Genomic DNA, 19,812 nt, shown 5'->3' on the forward strand with positions numbered 1-19,812 from the left:
CTCATCGTCGGCGGTGGGACAAGTGCCTTATTCATACAAATATCTGCCCCGGCCGGGAATCAAACACTTGGCCATCCGGTCGTCAAAAACCTAAAATGTCTTAACAAAAAAAAGTTGTGTCTTGTCTCGTCAAAAATGGCTTAACGAACTTAGATGAAAGGCACTCATACCTATCTACATTATCTATCTATTACCTGGATAGAGGCTAAGAAATAATATTTTGTAAAATACTTTTTATCCCACCATACTTTTCATTATTGTTAAGGACAAGTCTGCCTTCTATCACAAAGTTTGTCAATTGTATTTTGTTTCTTTTCTTTTGAACAATAAAGAGTTTACGTACAGTCGCGGAATGAAAAAGTTGACCACCTTAAGGTCTGTTTTTGCTTGCTCAGTATCTGCTTTATCGACCGAGTATTACATATTCCGTCATAATATCATTCAAAAAGGTAACATGTCCTTGCAACGTGTAAACCACAGATATAGATTACACTAGATTACGCAAATGCAAATGAAATCTACTTCGCGTGTCCGAACCCCGACCAAACGTCGAGGTTGGCCCCATACAAAGACTGACCGCTAACTGACTAATCATGACTAGTGACTGACTCGAGTCCCACGGCGCGGGCGGGCGGCGCATTTGAATCGATTTTGCGCGGACATCGGGAATTCACATCGCTAATTCGCTCTTGAGACGTCACAGTAGATATAAAAAAGTGACACGTTTGGTTTTCATACAGATTGAGGTGTTTGCGTTATCTAGTGTAATCTATATCTGTGGTGTAATCGAATTTATTTGAAAACTGGTCAACCTATTCATTCCGCCATTTGTATGTAGACATACATCCGCCAACAGATATTTCGGAGCCGCCAAGGTGATCAAAAATATCGAAATTTGAGCTGTAATACCTTAATAATAGAGTGCATGTGCCGATATTTCTGACCACCTTGTCCGCCGAAATATCTGATGGAGATTGTACATACATTTATCCCGCTAAATACTTCTCGTGGGACAGCGACAAGTAAGTTCTTACGACTACTTGTTGACGAAATGGCAACAGCAGGGCTACTACGAAACTCGAAGTTCGTGTCGTGCGGTCCCTCTGACACTTATACTATTTAATACGAGAGCGAGAGGGACGGTACGATACGAACTTCGAGTTTCGAGTTTCATAGTAGCCCTGCAGCTTAACAGTACTCTTATATGGATATGGATGGTTGGCGGTCCTCTACTGTGCGTTTTTCCAGAAATTTCCTGCCTCGCACAACAAAACTCTGGAATGAGCTATCGCCTGCGGTATTCCCGGACCGCTATGACCTTCAAGTCTTCAAGAAAAGAGCGTACTCCTACCTTAAAGGCCGGGCAACGCACTTGTGACTCTTCTGGTGTTGCAGGTGTCCATGGGCGACGGTAATCGCTTACCATCAGGCGATCCGCCTGCTCGTTTGCCCCCTATACCATAAAAAAAAAAAAAAAAAAAAATGATAAAGATAGCTATTCTATAGCATGTGGGCGTCTGGATTGGACGTGGGAGTCGACGACATTCTGGAAACTATTTTAAGAACTACTTAATTAGACGTTGTAAGGTAAGATTTTGGTAAATATAAGGTTTGGAACATGAAACTACCGTGAGATTCACTCATATTAAATATAATGCGGCGCGCAGTGCGCGTGTTGCAGCAGCCGCTGAGTCGCGTTGCTCCGAAGACGAAGGGCTACGGATTAGCCCGAAACATGTCGAGCTAAACTCGATTTAAGACGTGAGTTATCCGGGTCATTATATTAAATATAAGGTTACCAAATTATCTACAAGTTTGTTATACTAGCATTTGCCAGCGTCAACAAAAGGTTCACAATTAAATCGAAATAGGTTAGACGACTAAAAAAAGCTGTTTAGTCCGTCAGTTAGATAATTAAAAAAAATTGTACGCGTATTTTTTATTTTCTTAAACAAACAAGAAAATACGAGGATAGTGCTTAGAAGTTTCGAGTGAAGTCACTATATGGTACGATTTTTACCTAATAGAGACGTCACAAGCCCCCACGGAAGTTTGATCGTTTGTCGACTCCAACGATTTTTGTCGAATTTTAATTATTTGTTAAACCAAAAAATACGTGTCCCATATTTTTCCATAATCTAACAAAACCGGGTTAAAAATCTAATGATATATTTTTAACCTAGTCGTTATCCCTATTCTGGAATTTTGAAAAATCCGTCGAACCCCCAAAAATTACAGCGTGGATTTCATTTGAAGGACAATTTTGCCAGAGCATATTTAGTTGTAAGTGTAGTAAGTAATAAATAATAAATAAATAAATATCATGGGACACTTGACACCAATTGACCTAGTCCCAAACTAAGCAAAGCTTGTACAGCCACCAGCACCAATATCTGACACAACAAGCGTGCATAAATATCTGATACAACTCTATCTCTAGCGCCGGAAGGACGTGTCAGATATTTTTGCACGCTCCGCTGTGGCAGATATTAATGCTGGTGACTATACTATGGACACTAGGCAACGGATAAACATACTTATATAGATAAATACACACTTAAATACATATTAAACATCCAAGACCCGAGAACAAACATTCGTATTATTCATACAAATATCTGCCCCGACCGGGATTCGAACCCGGGACCTTAAGCTTCTCTAACCACTTGGCCATCCGGTCGTCAGTCGAATTCGAAGAAGTCTTCGAAGTGTATATATAAAGCCTCCAAACGAGCGAAAAAGAGAAAGAGGAAGAAGAAGAGGAGAGGGAAGGAAGAGGAAGAGAGGAAGGGGGATGTAGAATAAGGGGAATTTTGTAATCTTTTTTAAAATAAATAATGCATCAATCGAGGCAAGCTTGGTCTTACTCTGAGAAAACGCTTGTGTACAAGTTTCATCTGTCACTGTCAGATATTGTAAGAATGTGTTTCATAAAAATCAACAAACGTTCCAACTACGAAATAAACAACCCTTTTCAGCTGTCACTTCGGCCATAAGAGGTGGTGACGGCCGTCGTCTCACGTCCGCGGGATCGCCGGCTGTCTCCGACGAGGACATCTGGAACACAATAACGGGTTAACAGGTAATGTTTTACGGCTAATCATATTACACATATTGGCAAAAAACGGAACACTTATAGTTTCGCCATGTCTGTCTGTCTGTCCGACCACGGCTTTGCTCAGGGACTATCAATGCTAAAAAGCTGTAATTTTGCACGAATATGTATGTAAATTATGCCGACAAAATGGTACAATAGAAATTTCAAAAAAAAAATTTTTTGTGTACCTCCCATAGACGTAAAGTGGGGGTGATTTTTTTTTCTCATCCACCTTGTAGTGTGTTGTATCGTTTGATGGGGGTTGCTAAAACGATTTTTCGATTCAGTGTTTTTTTTTGCAAAATATTCGACTTTAAAGTGCAAATTTTCATTAAAATCGAGCGTCCCCCCCCCCCTCTAAAATCTATAAATTCAGAAGGAATGGTAGTAAGTATATCAAACTTTCAATGAAAGTAGTTTTAGAGTAAATAGCAGCCTAAGGTATAAAATATACCTAAACTTGGAAGATTCCGTATAAAATACGAAATCCTTAGAAAAATGTTACTTAATTTTTTCGTAATGGCTACGGAACCCTATTTTGGGCGTGTCCGACACGCTCTTGGCCGGTTTTTTACATAAAAATGACCGTAATTGACCCCTATCTCACCTGCTGTTAAGTACAGATGAGTCCAAAGGTGAAATGCACAACGTAAAATGCAATAATTTCAATTTGAAAAATTTACCTTTCTAACGGAAATGTTTGACTTGTTTGTTTTTTTATTTCTGTTTAACCTTTCTTTCCCCTTGAATGTATCTGCATCGGAAGCTGGCCTTAAGCCGGGCTTATAAATAATACGAGACAGGTATAAATGACCCTCGGAACTATTTTTCATCATCTCCCTGAATAACTGACCTGCTCGAGCCCGAATTGAAAACGTTCCATGCGATTGGTTCTCAAAGCGCAACATTTGGGGCCATTCCTCTTGTGATTGCCCTGTCAAAATTATTGATAGGCTAGTTGGTTTGTGATAAACAAATAATGTGTTTTTTTACGGTTCCATACCTCAGATAATAATACAAAAAACTGAAGTCTAATTGAAGGGTCCACGGAAAGAATAATAATCTAGTCATCTTTTTTTTTACTGAGATTTTAATCTCAAAATACAGAGCTCACAAAAGTACTATGACTTACCATGGAATTAAATAATCTGAAAACAATATAAATAGTAGATTGTACAACTAGAGCATAAAACGAGCCATTTTACCTGAGACGTTCATATAGCCACCCGAGCCGGTACGCTAAAGTTTAAAAAGTCATTTTATGTCGCCTAGATCCAGCATAAATACGAACTTTACGAGCATGAGAAGTGAAAATATATATTTTTAATTTTTAAAGCAATGGTAACCATAGTAATTGTTCGTGATGACTAATTTTCAAACCGCTATAACTCAAAAAGTAGCTCATGTGACTGGACACGTTCTTTCCGTGGACCCTTCAATTGGTCCTATTACATTTTTGTCCGTCCGTCAGTCTCTCAAGACTCTTTTTCTCAGACATGCGTGAAGATATCAAGCTGAAACTAATATCAAATACTCAAGCCTGCTACCCCATGAAGCAGCGAAAAAATCAAACTTCTAAGTCACCGTAATATTGGTAACTGGTATCGACTTGAAACTTGCTACGGATATGAAGTTTATATTTTATGACAATACAAGTACATTAGAACAGTCAACATTGTTGTCAGTAACAAACACAGCAAGATAAAAGTAAGTTTATGTGTTAATCTTCTTCTTTTACAAATAAGTATACTGTTTTTTACCCGACTGCCCGAAGGAGGGTTATGTTTTTCGAGCGTATGTATGTATGTATGTATGCATGTATGCATGCATGGTCCTCGCTACAGCCTAAACGGCTAGACGGATTTTAACATATGAGGTATCATTGGATTTATCATAACTGTCGGAGTGACATAGGCTATATAATATTTCAATATGGCGTCTGCGAAAAAAAATATGGCGGATGAAGTAAAAAATATATTTTGTATTGTAACAATATGGGTATCAAATGAAAGCTAATAATTAGGCCATTCTAAATATGTACGGGTTATAACACTTTTAATCTGCTGTTTTCACATAAATATCAAAAAAGTGTAAAATAAAACATTAAATTTAAAAAATCAAAAAGCCACCCGACTGCCAAAACTAAAAGGAAGAAAATAAGCCTAGTGGTCTAGAACTCTGTTAAGTAGCTAATTTAAAGTTCAACAGTCGGGACCCATTATTTTAAATCGTGACGATCAAAAACTCTTAGTAATGGGTCCCGACTGTTGAACTTTAAAATTAGCTACTTAACAGAGTTTTAGACCACTAGGCTTATTTTCTTCCTTTTAGTTTTGGCAGTCGGGTTTTTTGATTTTATAAATTAAATGTTTTTTAATACGCCTATTTAATTTGACAAATATTAAGTCAGTAATAAGATAAAACTGCAACCATTCTAACAGCCTTATTCATAAAAAGTTAGAGCCTCCTTGAAGGCTCCTTGAAGGCCCGATGCTAAAAAACATGATTCATAAACGTCTGTTAGCGCTAATCAGTCGATCAAGGCTCTGCTAAAGTTAGAGGACCGTAGACCCTCCTTTATCTCCCTGCTAAGTCACAAAATGGCCGCCACAAGTTTGAACAGCTGACTTTGACAAGAGCAAAAAACCATACCGAAGATATTTATAGTGAAGGCAGGGCTACGTAAAGATTAAAAAAAAAAAAACTGGAAAATTTATTTTCAGGAATTTGTATTTAAAAATCCTCTAAATTAGCAACAATAAATAAACAATAAATATTAAAAAAAATAGGATGATTAACATAATTATGACTTTTGCACAACATAAACATGCGGATCGGAAATGGCGGGAAAACAAACATCTCGCTTTTTATTTTTTTTCCTGCTAATTTGCTGTCACTGCTGTCAATTTTTTTTTTTAATTATCGATTAGGCCATTTTTTGTCTTTGATTTGTCAATGTGGCCAACATAACGCGTCTAATCCGTCTATCAGCAGCTCAACAACTAGCAGACTGCTAGCAAGTGTTTATGAATCATACTTCTTGACAACCGTCTATTAAGCTTAATCAGTCTGCTAAGTAACAGACCGATCAAACCTCAATTAAGGTTTTTTTATGAATAAGGCTGTAAAACTTTAGAAATATGCCCTTGATTTTTTTTACAAAAAGTACAGTTAAAAAAACTCAGCATTAAAAAAAACAATAGAGGGTTCGCTCACCCATTGGCGCAGGTCAGCAGGAGCGCTTGCGCATCAGCTGTCTCACTCTGCCGCCGCTGCCGGTTTGCTGTGGACAAACATGTGGTTACAGTTGTGACTACTACTGTAGTTCAAGGGACGGCAGCTGAGAGCCAGAGAGAGTGAGAAAGCGAGAGAGAGAAAGAGGATTCCGTACAAATTTGTAGGTATCTATGAATACCCAGTGTTAGCCCATCTCGTATGCAAAATGAACGCAGTGTGGGGTCATTTTAAATGGCTACTGATATAGATAGACAGACATAAAAAATAAAGATTTCAATAGACGTTTCTTATTTAGCTACTTTCATACCAAATTTTAAGATTCTAGGACAACTGAAAGTACACTAATAGGTTTTAATTCCCCGACAATTTTGCTTACCTAGGAACACCTTTTTTCAATTAGTGTACCTTTTAATCGCATTGACTGAAAAGTTTTGATTTTTGGATTGCTTTAGCGAGTAGATCCGGAATTCTGGACATTTGATGTTAATATCAGCTTGCTACTTCCACGCGTTCCTGAGAAAAAAGGTCTTGACAGACGGACGAACAGCCAAGCAATCCTACAAGAGTTTTGCCGATTAAGAACGGAATCCTAAAAAAACGAATTTAGTATAGGTATCTGTATGTAAAACGCCTCCCTCCGTCGGCCCGGTAGCAACGCCAAGAAACAAATAAATACCTTCCATTAGTTACACCAATGAGGATTTCCCGTCGGATTCCAAAAAAGGGTCTGATAGCACCCGCCCTGATTGTCACCCAACGGGTTCTTATCAGAATATTATTTTCCCTCCAAATTACGGAGGGACACCTGGCGATCCGGTAAATGTAAAGCGGCTCATTTGCGCCAGGAAGCTGTTTGCTCGCGGCCGTTTATATGGTACGGAGACTACACGACTGCACAAAACACAGATAGTTCAGAAGTCAATCTCCATACAAGTGCGCTCGAGCAACGCACACATAGACACTGCTCACGGACACGGTATCTCGGCACGGCTGGGACCAGTGCGAGCGGGAGTGCCATGCGCTTGAGACACGCGTCTGTGAACTTTTTTGTGCAATAATGGCGCAACAAAAAAAAAGTTATTATAACTGTTCAGTGGACGGTTGTTTAAATTAAATAATCGTGAATTTCGCCAATAACGAAATCGTCGCAAGATATTTTCTGTGACAAATTTATAATATAACAATGACATTAAACTTAAAATATTTTAGTTATTAATTTATTTTTCCATTGTTCCCGTTTCATTCTCAACAATAAATCAAACAACTAGATAAGAGTGCCACTACCACGATAGTTTTTTGGTGCATAAGCCATAGTTGACAACCTTAGAGCGACCGCCGAGCGTAGGTATGAAAAGTGAAGTACATACAGGAGACTGACTTCTGAACGATCTGTATTTTGTGACGACTGTTAGGACCTCCGGAAAGTTTACTTAGTTTTACTAAACGACCCGGCCATGGACGGACGATAATATTTTTATGCATAACTAAAAACCTTGTATTGTGTTTAATAGTCTCTAAACAACTACTTAAACATAATGTGATGTGAAGCAAGAATCATAGTGCTTTATTTACACGCCTGTGCCTCTCTCCGTTCCATTCCACACATGACAACAGAAAATCTATCAGGGCCAGTACAGACGGACGGACTGCATTGCAACTCCTACGTAATCGCGACTGCCGGCGTTGCAGTTCGAGTGCGTATGAATTCGCCACTAGAGGCGCTAGTGTAGCGTGAGGTCTCCGAAACGCCAAATCTCATAGTTTTTGGGTGAGCTACGCGGGTTTATTTAAAATTAGAATAATTTTGTGAATATTTTGCAATATCTGAAATTAATTATGGCAAATACGCGTTCCGGGGCAATGAATGTCTGTGTTTTGAGAAAGTTTTGTCTTTCGGAAACCTTTGTCCTCCCTTTTTCCGAACAAAACGGGGACTATGCAACACTGTGGCATGCTCGATATTTTTATGGTACGGTTTTAAGGTGTATTAAATATGATTTTAATGTAAACTTTGTTTTCACGCCCGTAATAACAGACTCTGAAAGCCATACTTAAAAACCTCACGCGACAGTGCGCCATCTAGTGAGACAAAAAACGATAGCCCTCATTGAAATGTATGGGCAGTCGGCAGTTGGCAGTTACGTTGCAGCTGGGATGCAGTCCACCTGTAGCCCTTACAGTTAGCGCTGCTCATACTGTTGTTCAACAGGCGTCCACCCGAACCTTGTAAAGCGCGTCAGCTAGCATAAACCCTCAAAACTTATTTATCGATGGCTGAAAGGCTAATTGATATTGCCATACAAAAATCTATGGGAGCTTCGTCTTAGAGCGGTATCGTTCACCATATTCAATCGAGGTTCGTTTTGAGTCTTTGACATTCGTTTCTTTGATATTCCGCGTCGAAGGTCACACTTAGAGCGGTTCACTACAACGATCCACATCCCATCTTTATCAGTGAAAATACGGTCCAGGGAAGTCGTTCTTTCGAGTCGATCTTTCTTGTCGAGATTTGGATAGAGTTGATCTTTATGGTGAAATCGGATCAAGTCTAGGGCTTTGAATTAGTCTGGTCTGTATTTTCACGGAACGCAGCTCACAAGCAGCACTCCTCGGATCGGATTCGAATAGAACGTAGTGCAAAAACTATGGGTCCCACTAAAAACCAACGTTGCGGTTTGCCGCAACACTATTTTGAATGCGAGCCCAATTTATATTATTCGATCTCCTTTCAAAATGTTTTCCTTCTCTATGTATGTTTACCCTGTGTATGTCTCTCACTCTCTCTTCTTCTCTTATACCGCTATTACGAGGACACCCTAAGCCGTCTCGCAGTTTTGGGCTAACTTCTAAATTGCATTTTACCTTTTTATCAATATTCCCAGATCTCAAAACTTGTTGGTCTCAAAATACCTAAATTGCAGAATGCCTAATTTTGTTTTCTTATAACACCGGAATCGGACTCTTGTTTATAAGTTTTTTATGCAATAAATTATTTTCATTTTTTCATTTTTCAATCTTAATACCTATGGCTGAATTTCAAAATACCTTAGTCTCATAATACCTAAACTTCAAAATCACTTTCATGGCAAAACAACATATACCTACCTATAACCTACTTAAAACAACCACAAGTTAAAATACCTAAATTTGTACGTTGAACAGGCACTATACTAAAAGTCAAAATGAAAAAATTAGGCATTTTGCCTTTTGGGTGTTTTCAGTTTGAGTTGTTTAAATATTTTGTTATTTCTGCCATTCGGTATTTGAATGAATTGTGCATTTCAACATTTTAAGTCAAAGTCATAATGAATTTCGCTCATTTTAATACAAGAGACCATTTAACATTTTAGGTATTACGATATGAGCTCATGGTAATTTGAAAATTAGGGGTATTTGTTTTTCAGAAAAAGGTATTATGAAATTTAGGGGTTTTAAGCCCAAAGCGTCTCGCAGTCGTCCAGTAGTCGTGTCGCGTCCGCACGACGTAAAGGCCGGTGGCGTGCGCGATCGCCCCGATAACAATCCTCTAGGTTTACATATCGTTACTAGGTCCTAACTGTACGACGTGCAATTCAGAATCCAGACACTCGTCCCAACGTCGAAGGACGAGGGTGAGTCGAGCTGGCTAGATGCAAGTTGGCGAGCAGCAAGAGGCGAATGTATAGTTCCGACAGTATTATCGGGATACGAAGGCGAAAGAAAATTGCCTCTGTTTTAAACTGATTGGGCGGGAGCATCGGCATCCTACAGGCAATAGCATTTTCAACGAAATAGTCGTACAGAAATTGCATCTGATCTACGAAGAAGTTAATTATGGCAGAAAATCAACCATACCAGCTACGGCAGAAATTTAAATCATTCTTAGAGCTCCGTATTTATAATGGATAAAACTTATGAAACTCTTATTTATTTTGCTCAGTTTTAAAAAAAAGACAAATAAAACATCAAATTTATATTTCATGATTTTATTTCAAAACAGTATCTCATTTGATATCTTTTATTATTATATTACATAATATTATAAACCAGATTTTGTTGACACACTGGCAAATCATTATTTACTATCAAAATACACGACTTGAAATGAATGAAAGACCTGTGGAAACACCGTCTTTCTTTATCAAAGTTAAACGTCATTTGACAGCGAATAGACAGAGATACGCGATAAGGCCTTCGCAGATAATTATCTCCTTCCTGGGTAATGTAGACCACGGAAAATAAAACGGTTGAAGCGCTGGAGATATTCTTTGGTAGTCGGAGTGGGACAATGTTGCTTTACATTCAAACGGAAATCAGAATACGCATCTATTTCTGGGAATCGCAAAACTTTGCGAATGTGTTCATCAAGGGCAGAGAAAACAGGAGATGGACGTGCTGCTAGTGACGTGGCAGAGTTATTTGGACCAACGACTGGAGATGGAGAAATGACAGATGAGGATGAGGCGAGTGATGATGCGGGGGAAACAATTATAATTATGGATGAAGGTGCATCAGATCCTAAGCGTTTTTTGCTTGGACAAGGGGTTGGTACTTGTGAAAACTTGGCTTGGTCACCTTGTGAGCGGGGAGTAGGTGGTTTCTCTTTAATGTCGGCACAAGAGCATGTTGGAATCGGAAAGTCGACCAACGTGTGTAATGAGCATGGAGGAGACGATGCAATTTTATGTTCTTGCGAATGTTGACATGGCTTACTTAGACACAAACATGTATCTGGTGGAGAGTTTATTGATGTATGTGAGCAGGTAGGAGATATTAGAGATGTACATGAATGAGCTGCAGGTATTTCGTGTATTTTGGTGGGACAAGTATATGATGAAGGTGTAAATGTGACTCCATTGATTGGAGGAGATGGCGCACACGGCGGTCTCACGCTTGTAAATGAAGGTACAGACAATTGTTTATCAACCATGCAGGGAGATTCGGGTGGAGGTTTGACATATGCAAGAGAGCAAGGAGGGCATGGTGAAAAAGGTACCATGCATGTGGGCGCCTTTTTAGGGATTTCAATCGACGAGCTTGAGCAGATAGGAGCAGGCACTGATGTTACAGGTGTTGGTAGTTGAGGGCCCTGTGGGGTTGGTTCGCAGAAGCATGGTGTTATCGGAGACGTAACTGGTTCAAGGGGTCGGGAACATGGAGCAGGTAAAGGCAATAGGGAAGTTTGTGAAAATCTACACGGTGGATGTGCCTTCTGGCAACAGGCAGCAGGTCGAAATAGTATAGTTGAGTGCGAGCATATAGGACATGACATACTAGCCTTGCATAAGCTCGATGACGATGAAGGTAGGAGCGATGAGTGTGAGGTGGAAGGAGATGGCGAAGGAAGAGATATCAAGGATGTGTACGAGCACCTAGGAGAAAATGTCTGAGCATAACTGGAACATGAGGTAGGAAAAGGCGTTTCCGAAGAGGAAGGTACCTCCACCAACGGGTTGTTTATTCGAATGGAATATTTGCTCAAGTTTCCTAACTGTGCCTCGCGCAATACATCATTAATAGCTTTTTTGGCAATTTGTTTTTGTTTACGATCTAGTTTCTTCAAAGCTTCAGCCCAATGAAAAGCGATGGAGTTTCCGGCGGTATCATTTGGTCTAAATGGGTCATGCGACCATTTCTCCGTGAATTTATTACGTTTTTTACTGTAGGTTTTCTTCATCCGGGTTGGAATTGGTAACATGGAGTACACAGGTTCAGTAACGCTTGCAAAAGAATCTTTTTGCCAATATTCTTCTTGTTCAGTACTTGTTCTATCTTCGTCTTCCTCAGTATATTCTTCTTCTTCTGTATATTCTTCTTCTTCGGTATATACGTCTTCATCTTCATCTGTAGTCTGTAAAACATTGTTTTGGTTTATAATTTTTCCTCATTCGTTGGCGTCCAGGGAAAAAACACTTGACTTTGGAATGTATATCGTATATCAGTTCTGCGAATGTTTCCCGAGGGCTTTTATCTGAAGCATACTTCGCAGCATGTTCAACCGTTGCCACTTATTCGCAGGGCTACATGAGGCAATATTAGGCTATTTTACAAAATAAAGTAATCAGACATTTGACAGCTTGTTCCAAGGACCGTTTGTGCCGCGAGCAAGTATTATTTAGTCAGAACTCCGCTCGGGCTTTTTCTCGAAAATTTGTATGTTTCCACAGACAAGAATAAGCTACAACAAAGCTAGATCAATTTTATTGTTCGCTCCCGAAAACCCTGACATGGCACATCGAGTTTTAAAATTGTCAGCATCGTTTTAATAAACAAGAATTACTTATTTCAAAGTATTAGATAAGTATATACAAATAAACTTGACTCGTCAAGTAACAAGCATCAAAGGAAGGTTGGTAATAACAACTTACTTTTCAGTAAAATAAAATAAGTAAATGTAGTATTTATTCACAATATATTTCATGGAATTATTATTAAACATAATGACTAAAAACGAACGTACTGCAGATAAGTTTGAAATATCTTTTATACAAGTAAACATTTCGCATCCATGTCTCGTTGGAACTATATCATTAAGTGGCTGTCACGCAGTAAGCTTCGATGAGGGTAAATCTTCGCCACGAGGCCTGAACCCGCGCCGACACCGCTCCCCTAGGGCTGGTCCGACGATGCCCGAACTATCGCCAGAGCCGAGTCAGCAGCGTACGAAAGAATTATCGTAGATCGTCGTTTACAATTTTTCGGTGAGTTTTTATAATTTTTTAAGCATTTGTGATTCTCACTTATCTTTATCTATACTTATTTATCTACACATAGCTTCTGCTATTTATAGATTTCTGGTCCTACAGTCCATAGCGGGTCAACGCGGCAAGTGCTTGTGCTTGGTATGACGCGGGGCTGTTTATTTGACTGACTGTGTATTTATCTGACCTTCACCTCTTCGAACTAACAAAGGAACCAAAATTAGAAAGTTGCACAGAAAAATAGAAAATTCTAGAAAACAAACGACTATATCATAATATTAGCTTGTTAAATTACAACCACTTGGCACAGTGTCATAAAATTCGGCGCGAGTTTTTTTTTCAAAGCAATGAAATTCAGTTAATGCAATTATTAGGAATTCCCACGGGAATATGTCTCACAAGACATATTGTTTCTGGGTCTTTTTCCATTACATCAATCATGCTTCCTTGTGTCGATTGATTTTACAGTTGAAAACCAACTGATGGGAACGCCTTAGCGCAGCGCATCAGCCACGCCGTACGTGCGCCGCATACTCGACTGTCTTGAAGCATTAAGCCAAACGGAGACGACATGTGGGTTGGACATTACTTACTAATATTATAAATGTGAAAGTAACTCTGTGTGTCTTAGGCTTTAGGTCTTAAAGTTAAACCACTGAGAGCCCGTTCCCACTTGTCGGGTGTCGGATCCGTTTCGTATCGGATGTCAGTCATTTCAATAGAAAATCGTGTCGGGCAAGTGTGAACAGCTTCATATAAAATGTTTTGCCTCTGGAACATCCGATTAAAATCCGGGCCCGACATCCGACAAGTGAGAACCAGCTCTGAGCCGATTTAGATGAATGTATGGAGCAAGTTTATAACCCTAAAAAGGAAGTTTTTGCGTCGGGAAATTGTGGGATGAAGATTAACGAATTTTCACAGAATGACGCATTTCAGGCAACACAGTTCTTCAATATAAAACGCTTTCGGTGGGTGGCGACGTAAGCATACAGTGTCAAAAATAATCCATCATCAGTAATCATTATTATTGACACAGATAACTAAATTGCAACTTGAACAGCCTCGCCGCGTTATGAGAGATTCGACGCTGCGGTAGCGCTTCTTCATTCATCCAATTTACTCGCTCCACATGCTACTGAGTGCAGTTAAAGTACGACCTGTAATTTTTGACCAGGAAAGACCCGACAATGTAAAACCCCCAAGTTGTTGCCGTAAGGATTTAGATTAGCAAGTCCTACATTTCTGTCGTTCATTCTGGTTCGACAAATACGTAATCGGACACTAACCGCACCCATGCTACTTAAAGTTGCTTCACATAAGCATGCTATTGACTCCTAAGCGTATTCAAAGCATGAACACACTTGTCTTATATAGATAATGCTCATATGACACTGTCCTATCACTGTGTGTGTTTGCTTCAAGTAATCAAAAAATAAACGACTGCTAATTTTTAGAGTTTCGTAGCCAAAATGGTAAAACGGAACCCTTATATTTTCGTCTTGTCTGTCTGTCTATCTGTCTGTCCGTTCATCCGCGGCTTTGCTCAGAGACTATCAGTACTAGAAAGCTGTAATTTTGCATGGATATATTTATGTAGTAACTATCCCGACAAAATGGTAAAAAATAATCTTAATTCTTAATTTGGGCGTGTCTGACACGCTCTAGGTCGGTTTCTTCGTAACACTCATTTATCTGGCAGTAGAGAAAGATTGTCGTTGTCTTCTCCGGTAGGTTAAATACTCGGGGCATTGCGGCCAGCCAATACCGGATGCCAGGTTATTGATATCCATCGGAGGGCCATCAGGTCTCAGTCACGCGCGACGCTAACTGCTCGCGAGATTAACACCTTTTCATCGGAAGCGAACGAAGAATGAGGTCATGATGCCATATAGACTGTCATCGCGGGGGAATCCTTACTAAGACAATACAATACAATTTTGTTGTCTTGTGTTGTGAATAAATGTATTTTCTTTCTTTCTTCTTTCTTTCTTTCAATGAATACATTATGGTTAAATACAGACCTCCATCATCACATCATGATTGTTTTTCTCCTTTCACTTACTCAACCTATCATTGGTGCCACCTACACATACACACACACACACACACACACACACACACACACACACACACACACAACATACGTATCTCAGGTATCTGAGGTATCTCAGGTATCTGAGGTATCTCAGGTATCTGAGATATGTATGCGTAGGAAAAATTCGATATGGTTTCACGGGATACCCGTAAAAGTAACAAATTTGGAGTTGAAATAAAAAATACAAAAAGAGTCCAAAAAAAACAATCATAAAACAATACTATTTATTTTCTAACTAGCGTATAGCGTATATAACTTACTTATCTTCTAGCGTGAGCCCTAATATGGCTCGCTAGACTGAACTTACTGTTAAAAACTCTATCTCAGAGCCTACTTTTTGCGACGGGTGTCCATCATCATCATCATCAGCCGGAACACGTCTTCTGCTGGACAAAGGCCTCCCCCTTAGAACGCCACAATGAACGACAACTCGCCACTTGCATCCAACGGTTTCCCGCAACTCTCACGATGTCATCAGTCCACCTGGTGCGTGGTCGCTACTCGAGGACTTTTCTCCCCCAACGGTTATCTGTTCTTCGAGCGATGTGGCCCGCCCGTTGCCACTTCAACTTGCATATTTTTCCAGCTGTCGGTGACTTTAGTTCTTCGACGTCGACGTCGCGCGTCGGGGTTAAAAAGAGCAAAAGGAGTACTTTGTGTGGGCGGCGCACGGTGAGCGCGACGCCGACGCCGCGCCGCGGCACGCGCCCGATCAGGCAGCGCGTGCGCGGCCGCGCGCCCCCCTCGCCCCCCTCGCTCGCCTCGCTCGCCACCGCTTCCAGCTTCGCCGCCAACGCTGACAGGGCAGCTGTTCAACACACACGTTTATATTTTTTCACACCCTTCAGAAAAGTAACTTTTCCTCCCTGACGAGAGGGAGCAAAGTGCAACTTTTCTGTTCAAGGCTTTTCCAAGTGTTTTATTGCAAATGGCATTTTTTGAAGTTGATAATTGTAAAGCCACGCCATTTTCTATGCTGGTTGTTCTTTAATAATATTTATAATTATTTTTTTCAAGTTTATTAATGCTCGGTGTGAAAAGTTGTATGAGCCACTCGGGAGCAAAATTATTTTCATCTTGGGCGCTAACACTTGAATCCCTCATTACGCTTAGGATTCTACTTTAGAATCCCTCGCTACACTCAGGATTCTATTGTAGAATCCTTCGCTACATTCTGGATTCAATGTACGCCCTCGCCGTAAATACACCATTTTGCTCCCTTGTGACACAATAGTTATTTGTAAGTTCAGAAAAGTAACTTTTCCTCCCTGACGAGAGGGAGCAAAGTGCAACTTTTCTGTTCAAGGCTTTTCCAAGTGTTTTATTGCAAATGGCATTTTTTGAAGTTGATAATTGTAAAGCCACGCCATTTTCTATGCTGGTTGTTCTTTAATAATAAGGAGGTTTTTTTTAAGTTTCTTAATGCTCGGTGTGAAAAGTTGTATGAGCCACACTTGAATCCCGATAAGTGAGAAGTGAAAGTCGATAAGAAGTCACTATGACAGATCAAAAATGCCGCAAAAATTCCGGGCTCTGAGGGACTACTCCGTAATTCGAAAATCGAAGTTCGTATTACTTCGTACCGTAAAGTCCCTCTCACTCTCGTATTAAATAGTATAAGACATACTCTTCTTCTTCTTCTTAGTGTCCGAGGGACGGAACGACATGAACTTCGATTTTTGAATGTCGTAGTAGCCCCGCTGATGATTAGTTTAGTGATTGTGTGCATACTATGGCGGAGTATCCCCCGGCCGCAGCCCGCGTGGCGGCGCGGCGGCGCGGGCGCACCCGGCTCGAACTGCGCGCGGCGCCGCCCGCGGTACTGCCGCAGCACGCAGTTCTTCGTGCTGCGCAGGATCCTGCAACACACGGACCCGTCACCACCAAGCACCAACTTGCAACTGAAGCGTTGAAAAGTTCTCTTCAGACCCTGAATACCAGACCACAGATTAAATAATAGTTGTTTAATAAACTAGACACGCGTTTGGGAGCCATATATTTATGTATCAGCCGGTCCCTACCAATGCTGACAACATAAAAGTCCTTTTTAATATCTACTGCTAAAATTTAAATAAATAAATAAACTAAATTATTCAATATCAAAGATAGCTCTGGGAAAGTCATCACATCATCCATCATCATCCCAGCCTGATAGACGTCCCACTGCTGGGTTCAGGCCTTGTAGTCTCTTGCACTACTTTATGGTCTCCAAAATCGATGATACCACCCTACGTACGAGTATGTGCCAAATCAGTTGCCGATTTTTTTGACAAGCACTTCTAATCACCACCGGAACTGTATGAAAAATCTTAGAAAAATCCTATTGGCTTGATTGAACAAAACTGATTCATAAGATCGGTGGTCCTTCCAGTCAATCTCGCTGTTTATTTCACAAAACTTAGTTACCTGGCTTAACTCTGGTGGCTCAGGCTGTGGGCTTCTCGTGGTATCAACTGTTTGTCCTAAAGCTATCCTAAAGTGTTGGCTGATTTGATCATCTTTCTGGTCTGGTATTTAGGGGCCGAAGAAAAAATTTCAACTCACGATTGTAGTGCTACAGATTGCCATATAATATGCCCAATTTCGAGCGGGCTTGGGCAGCCGATGGTGCAGGGCACGGAAGGAAAGGACACTGTGTGCCAGACCACACCACCAGACTCAACTCTGTACATTTTAGAGAAAATACGCTTTAATTCTTGTTCTTTGAAGATTAGATTGTAGCCATTGTAGGTGGTTGTCGTGGTTATCAAACATCATTTATTACAGTTAGGAAACTGTATTTTTACAGAAAGTGTGCCTCCTTTAATTTTTTCGTTAAGTATAATGGTAGCTTCATTGTTTGCCATCCCATGAAATATTTTCGTAAATAGCGATTACGTTAGATCTTTCTAGTCAAAATAACTACATCAGGGAAAAGCGTGCAACTTGAAAAGTCTAAATGTCGTGAAAATAAGGGGGAGGGGGGGGGAATATACGTTTTGGAGAAGTTAATTAAACACGTTAAAGAAGGACAAGTATACCGTTCGGGAAGCTGTACTTATTTGACAAGAAAGCAATGTTTTAGGAATGCTCATTTTGAGAATAATGCTCTATTTTGAAAGGACCTACTCACTTCACAGAAGTGTGTTTTAGCTTTCTAAAACTTTCAAACCACTTTCTTCAAGTACTTCGTTCCCTGTTCCGAACGGTAACAGGTAATTTTGGTACAAATGCCAAAATGCATAGAATGTTAAGATGTAAAACTGTCAAAAAGTACAAAATGTTTGTGCCACCAGGTCAATTTGTCTGAATATTTTAGGGACAAAATATGGCATTGCCAACATGCACTTTTACTTTTAAATGTTTCCAAAGCAGCTTTCACTATGGTCCAGATGTCTTTGTGTCTGGAAGTTTTCAGGACAGAATACTCTGGGGCCAAAATGTACAAAACCACTTTATAGACTAACCCCCTTATTCATAAAACTTAACAAGCCTATGTTAACTAACAAATGCTTTGTCCCTTTCTAACAAATACAAATGTCGAAGTGACAGATAAGGACAAACGAATTTTAGCGGCATTTTAACTAAAATAGGTTTGATTGTCGTTTATGAATAAGGGGGTAAATGTTTTGTCGTTCGTCCCTACAAATATGTTGACATTAATATACTTTTTGAATTTTGTACAATTTGACAAGGGAATTTTCGAACCCATTGATTATTTTGAGATCTTGACCATTTATCTTCTATTCCTTTTTTCTATCATGTATTTAGGCTCTTAGGTTTTTGTGGCATCCAATTAATTTGTCTTTTGTTCACATTTACATACTTTTTGACCGTTGTACATTTTGATAATGAGGCATTTCGAACCATTGTACCTATATTTAGATATTTGTACGAAAACTATCTGTTATCTTCCGAACACAGTACATACATGAAATCATTCTTATTCTGTATAAAATGATGGTGGTATGAGTGGACTACAAGAAATCCTTTAGCTCATTCATTTCAACTTATACTCGTAGATACTTCAGCAACTCGGCCTATACGTCTCACTGATGGGCACAGGCCTCCTCTTAGTACGAAAGAGCTTGGGTGTAGATACTTACGAAAATGTTTTGCTTTTAATAGAAGCACTCTCATCAGAACTCGAGGTACTGTCGACCTCGGTGGACATGTCCACAGTCAGATAGGTACTTATACTCTTTGCCTCAGTCGATGCTTTGGGTGCTTTCTTTATAGAAAACATCAGGAGTTTTTAAATGGGAGGAGGGTTGCATGGTTTGTTGAACTGTTTGTTTTTTAATGCGGTTCTACTTTTAGGACATTTTCACGACATTTTGATTGATGTTAAGCATGATGGACATTGTCAGTGTTCTTTGTTTATTTTTCTGCTTTTCCGGTTAGCTTAATTTGACACCAGCAAGATTTGTGTCTAAAAAGGTTGCAGGGTTATAATAGACGTGTTACGATTAAAGTAGGTCACACTGGATCATGATTGAACGCCTAAAAAGGTTTAAATGAAGTGTCTGAAAAAAAATATAACAAAAATTTGAACCGACTACAAAAAACCATGAAAATAATTTTCTACCAGTCTGAAGTCGGTCGGTGCCTCAGCACGAGCCAGCAGGAGTGGACCTATAGTCATCTACCTCACCTACGCACTATTGGGCTTCAATCACTCCTGCTGGCTCGTGCTGAGGCACCGACCGACTTCAGACTGG

The 19,812-nt window shown here is 39.9% G+C and overlaps 1 protein-coding gene across 3 annotated transcripts; it reads right to left on the reverse strand.

Moving 5' to 3' along the window:
- Positions 1 to 2,842: 2,842 nt before the first annotated feature.
- Positions 2,843 to 19,495, reverse strand: LOC141441603 (uncharacterized). 3 transcript variants are annotated; one of them, XR_012452819.1, is made up of 6 exons: positions 19,198 to 19,495; positions 16,844 to 16,971; positions 15,766 to 15,920; positions 6,314 to 6,380; positions 3,951 to 4,031; positions 2,843 to 3,057 (listed from the first exon to the last, which is right to left on the reverse strand). XR_012452819.1 is itself a non-coding variant. In XM_074106389.1 (5 exons), exons 1-4 carry the CDS (start codon positions 19,335 to 19,337, stop codon positions 6,327 to 6,329), a joined length of 477 nt encoding a protein of 158 aa, XP_073962490.1. In that variant the 5' UTR covers positions 19,338 to 19,495; the 3' UTR covers positions 2,843 to 3,057; positions 6,314 to 6,326. The 3 variants fall into 3 exon arrangements, 2 of the variants coding, with proteins under 2 accessions (XP_073962490.1, XP_073962491.1); XM_074106389.1 differs by lacking the exon at positions 3,951 to 4,031; XM_074106390.1 differs by lacking the exons at positions 3,951 to 4,031; positions 19,198 to 19,495 and adding an exon at positions 17,657 to 17,770.
- Positions 19,496 to 19,812: the final 317 nt, after the last annotated feature.

This window comes from Choristoneura fumiferana, chromosome 24, assembly GCF_025370935.1.
Source record: "Choristoneura fumiferana chromosome 24, NRCan_CFum_1, whole genome shotgun sequence".
Classification (NCBI taxonomy): Eukaryota; Metazoa; Arthropoda; class Insecta; order Lepidoptera; family Tortricidae; genus Choristoneura; species Choristoneura fumiferana.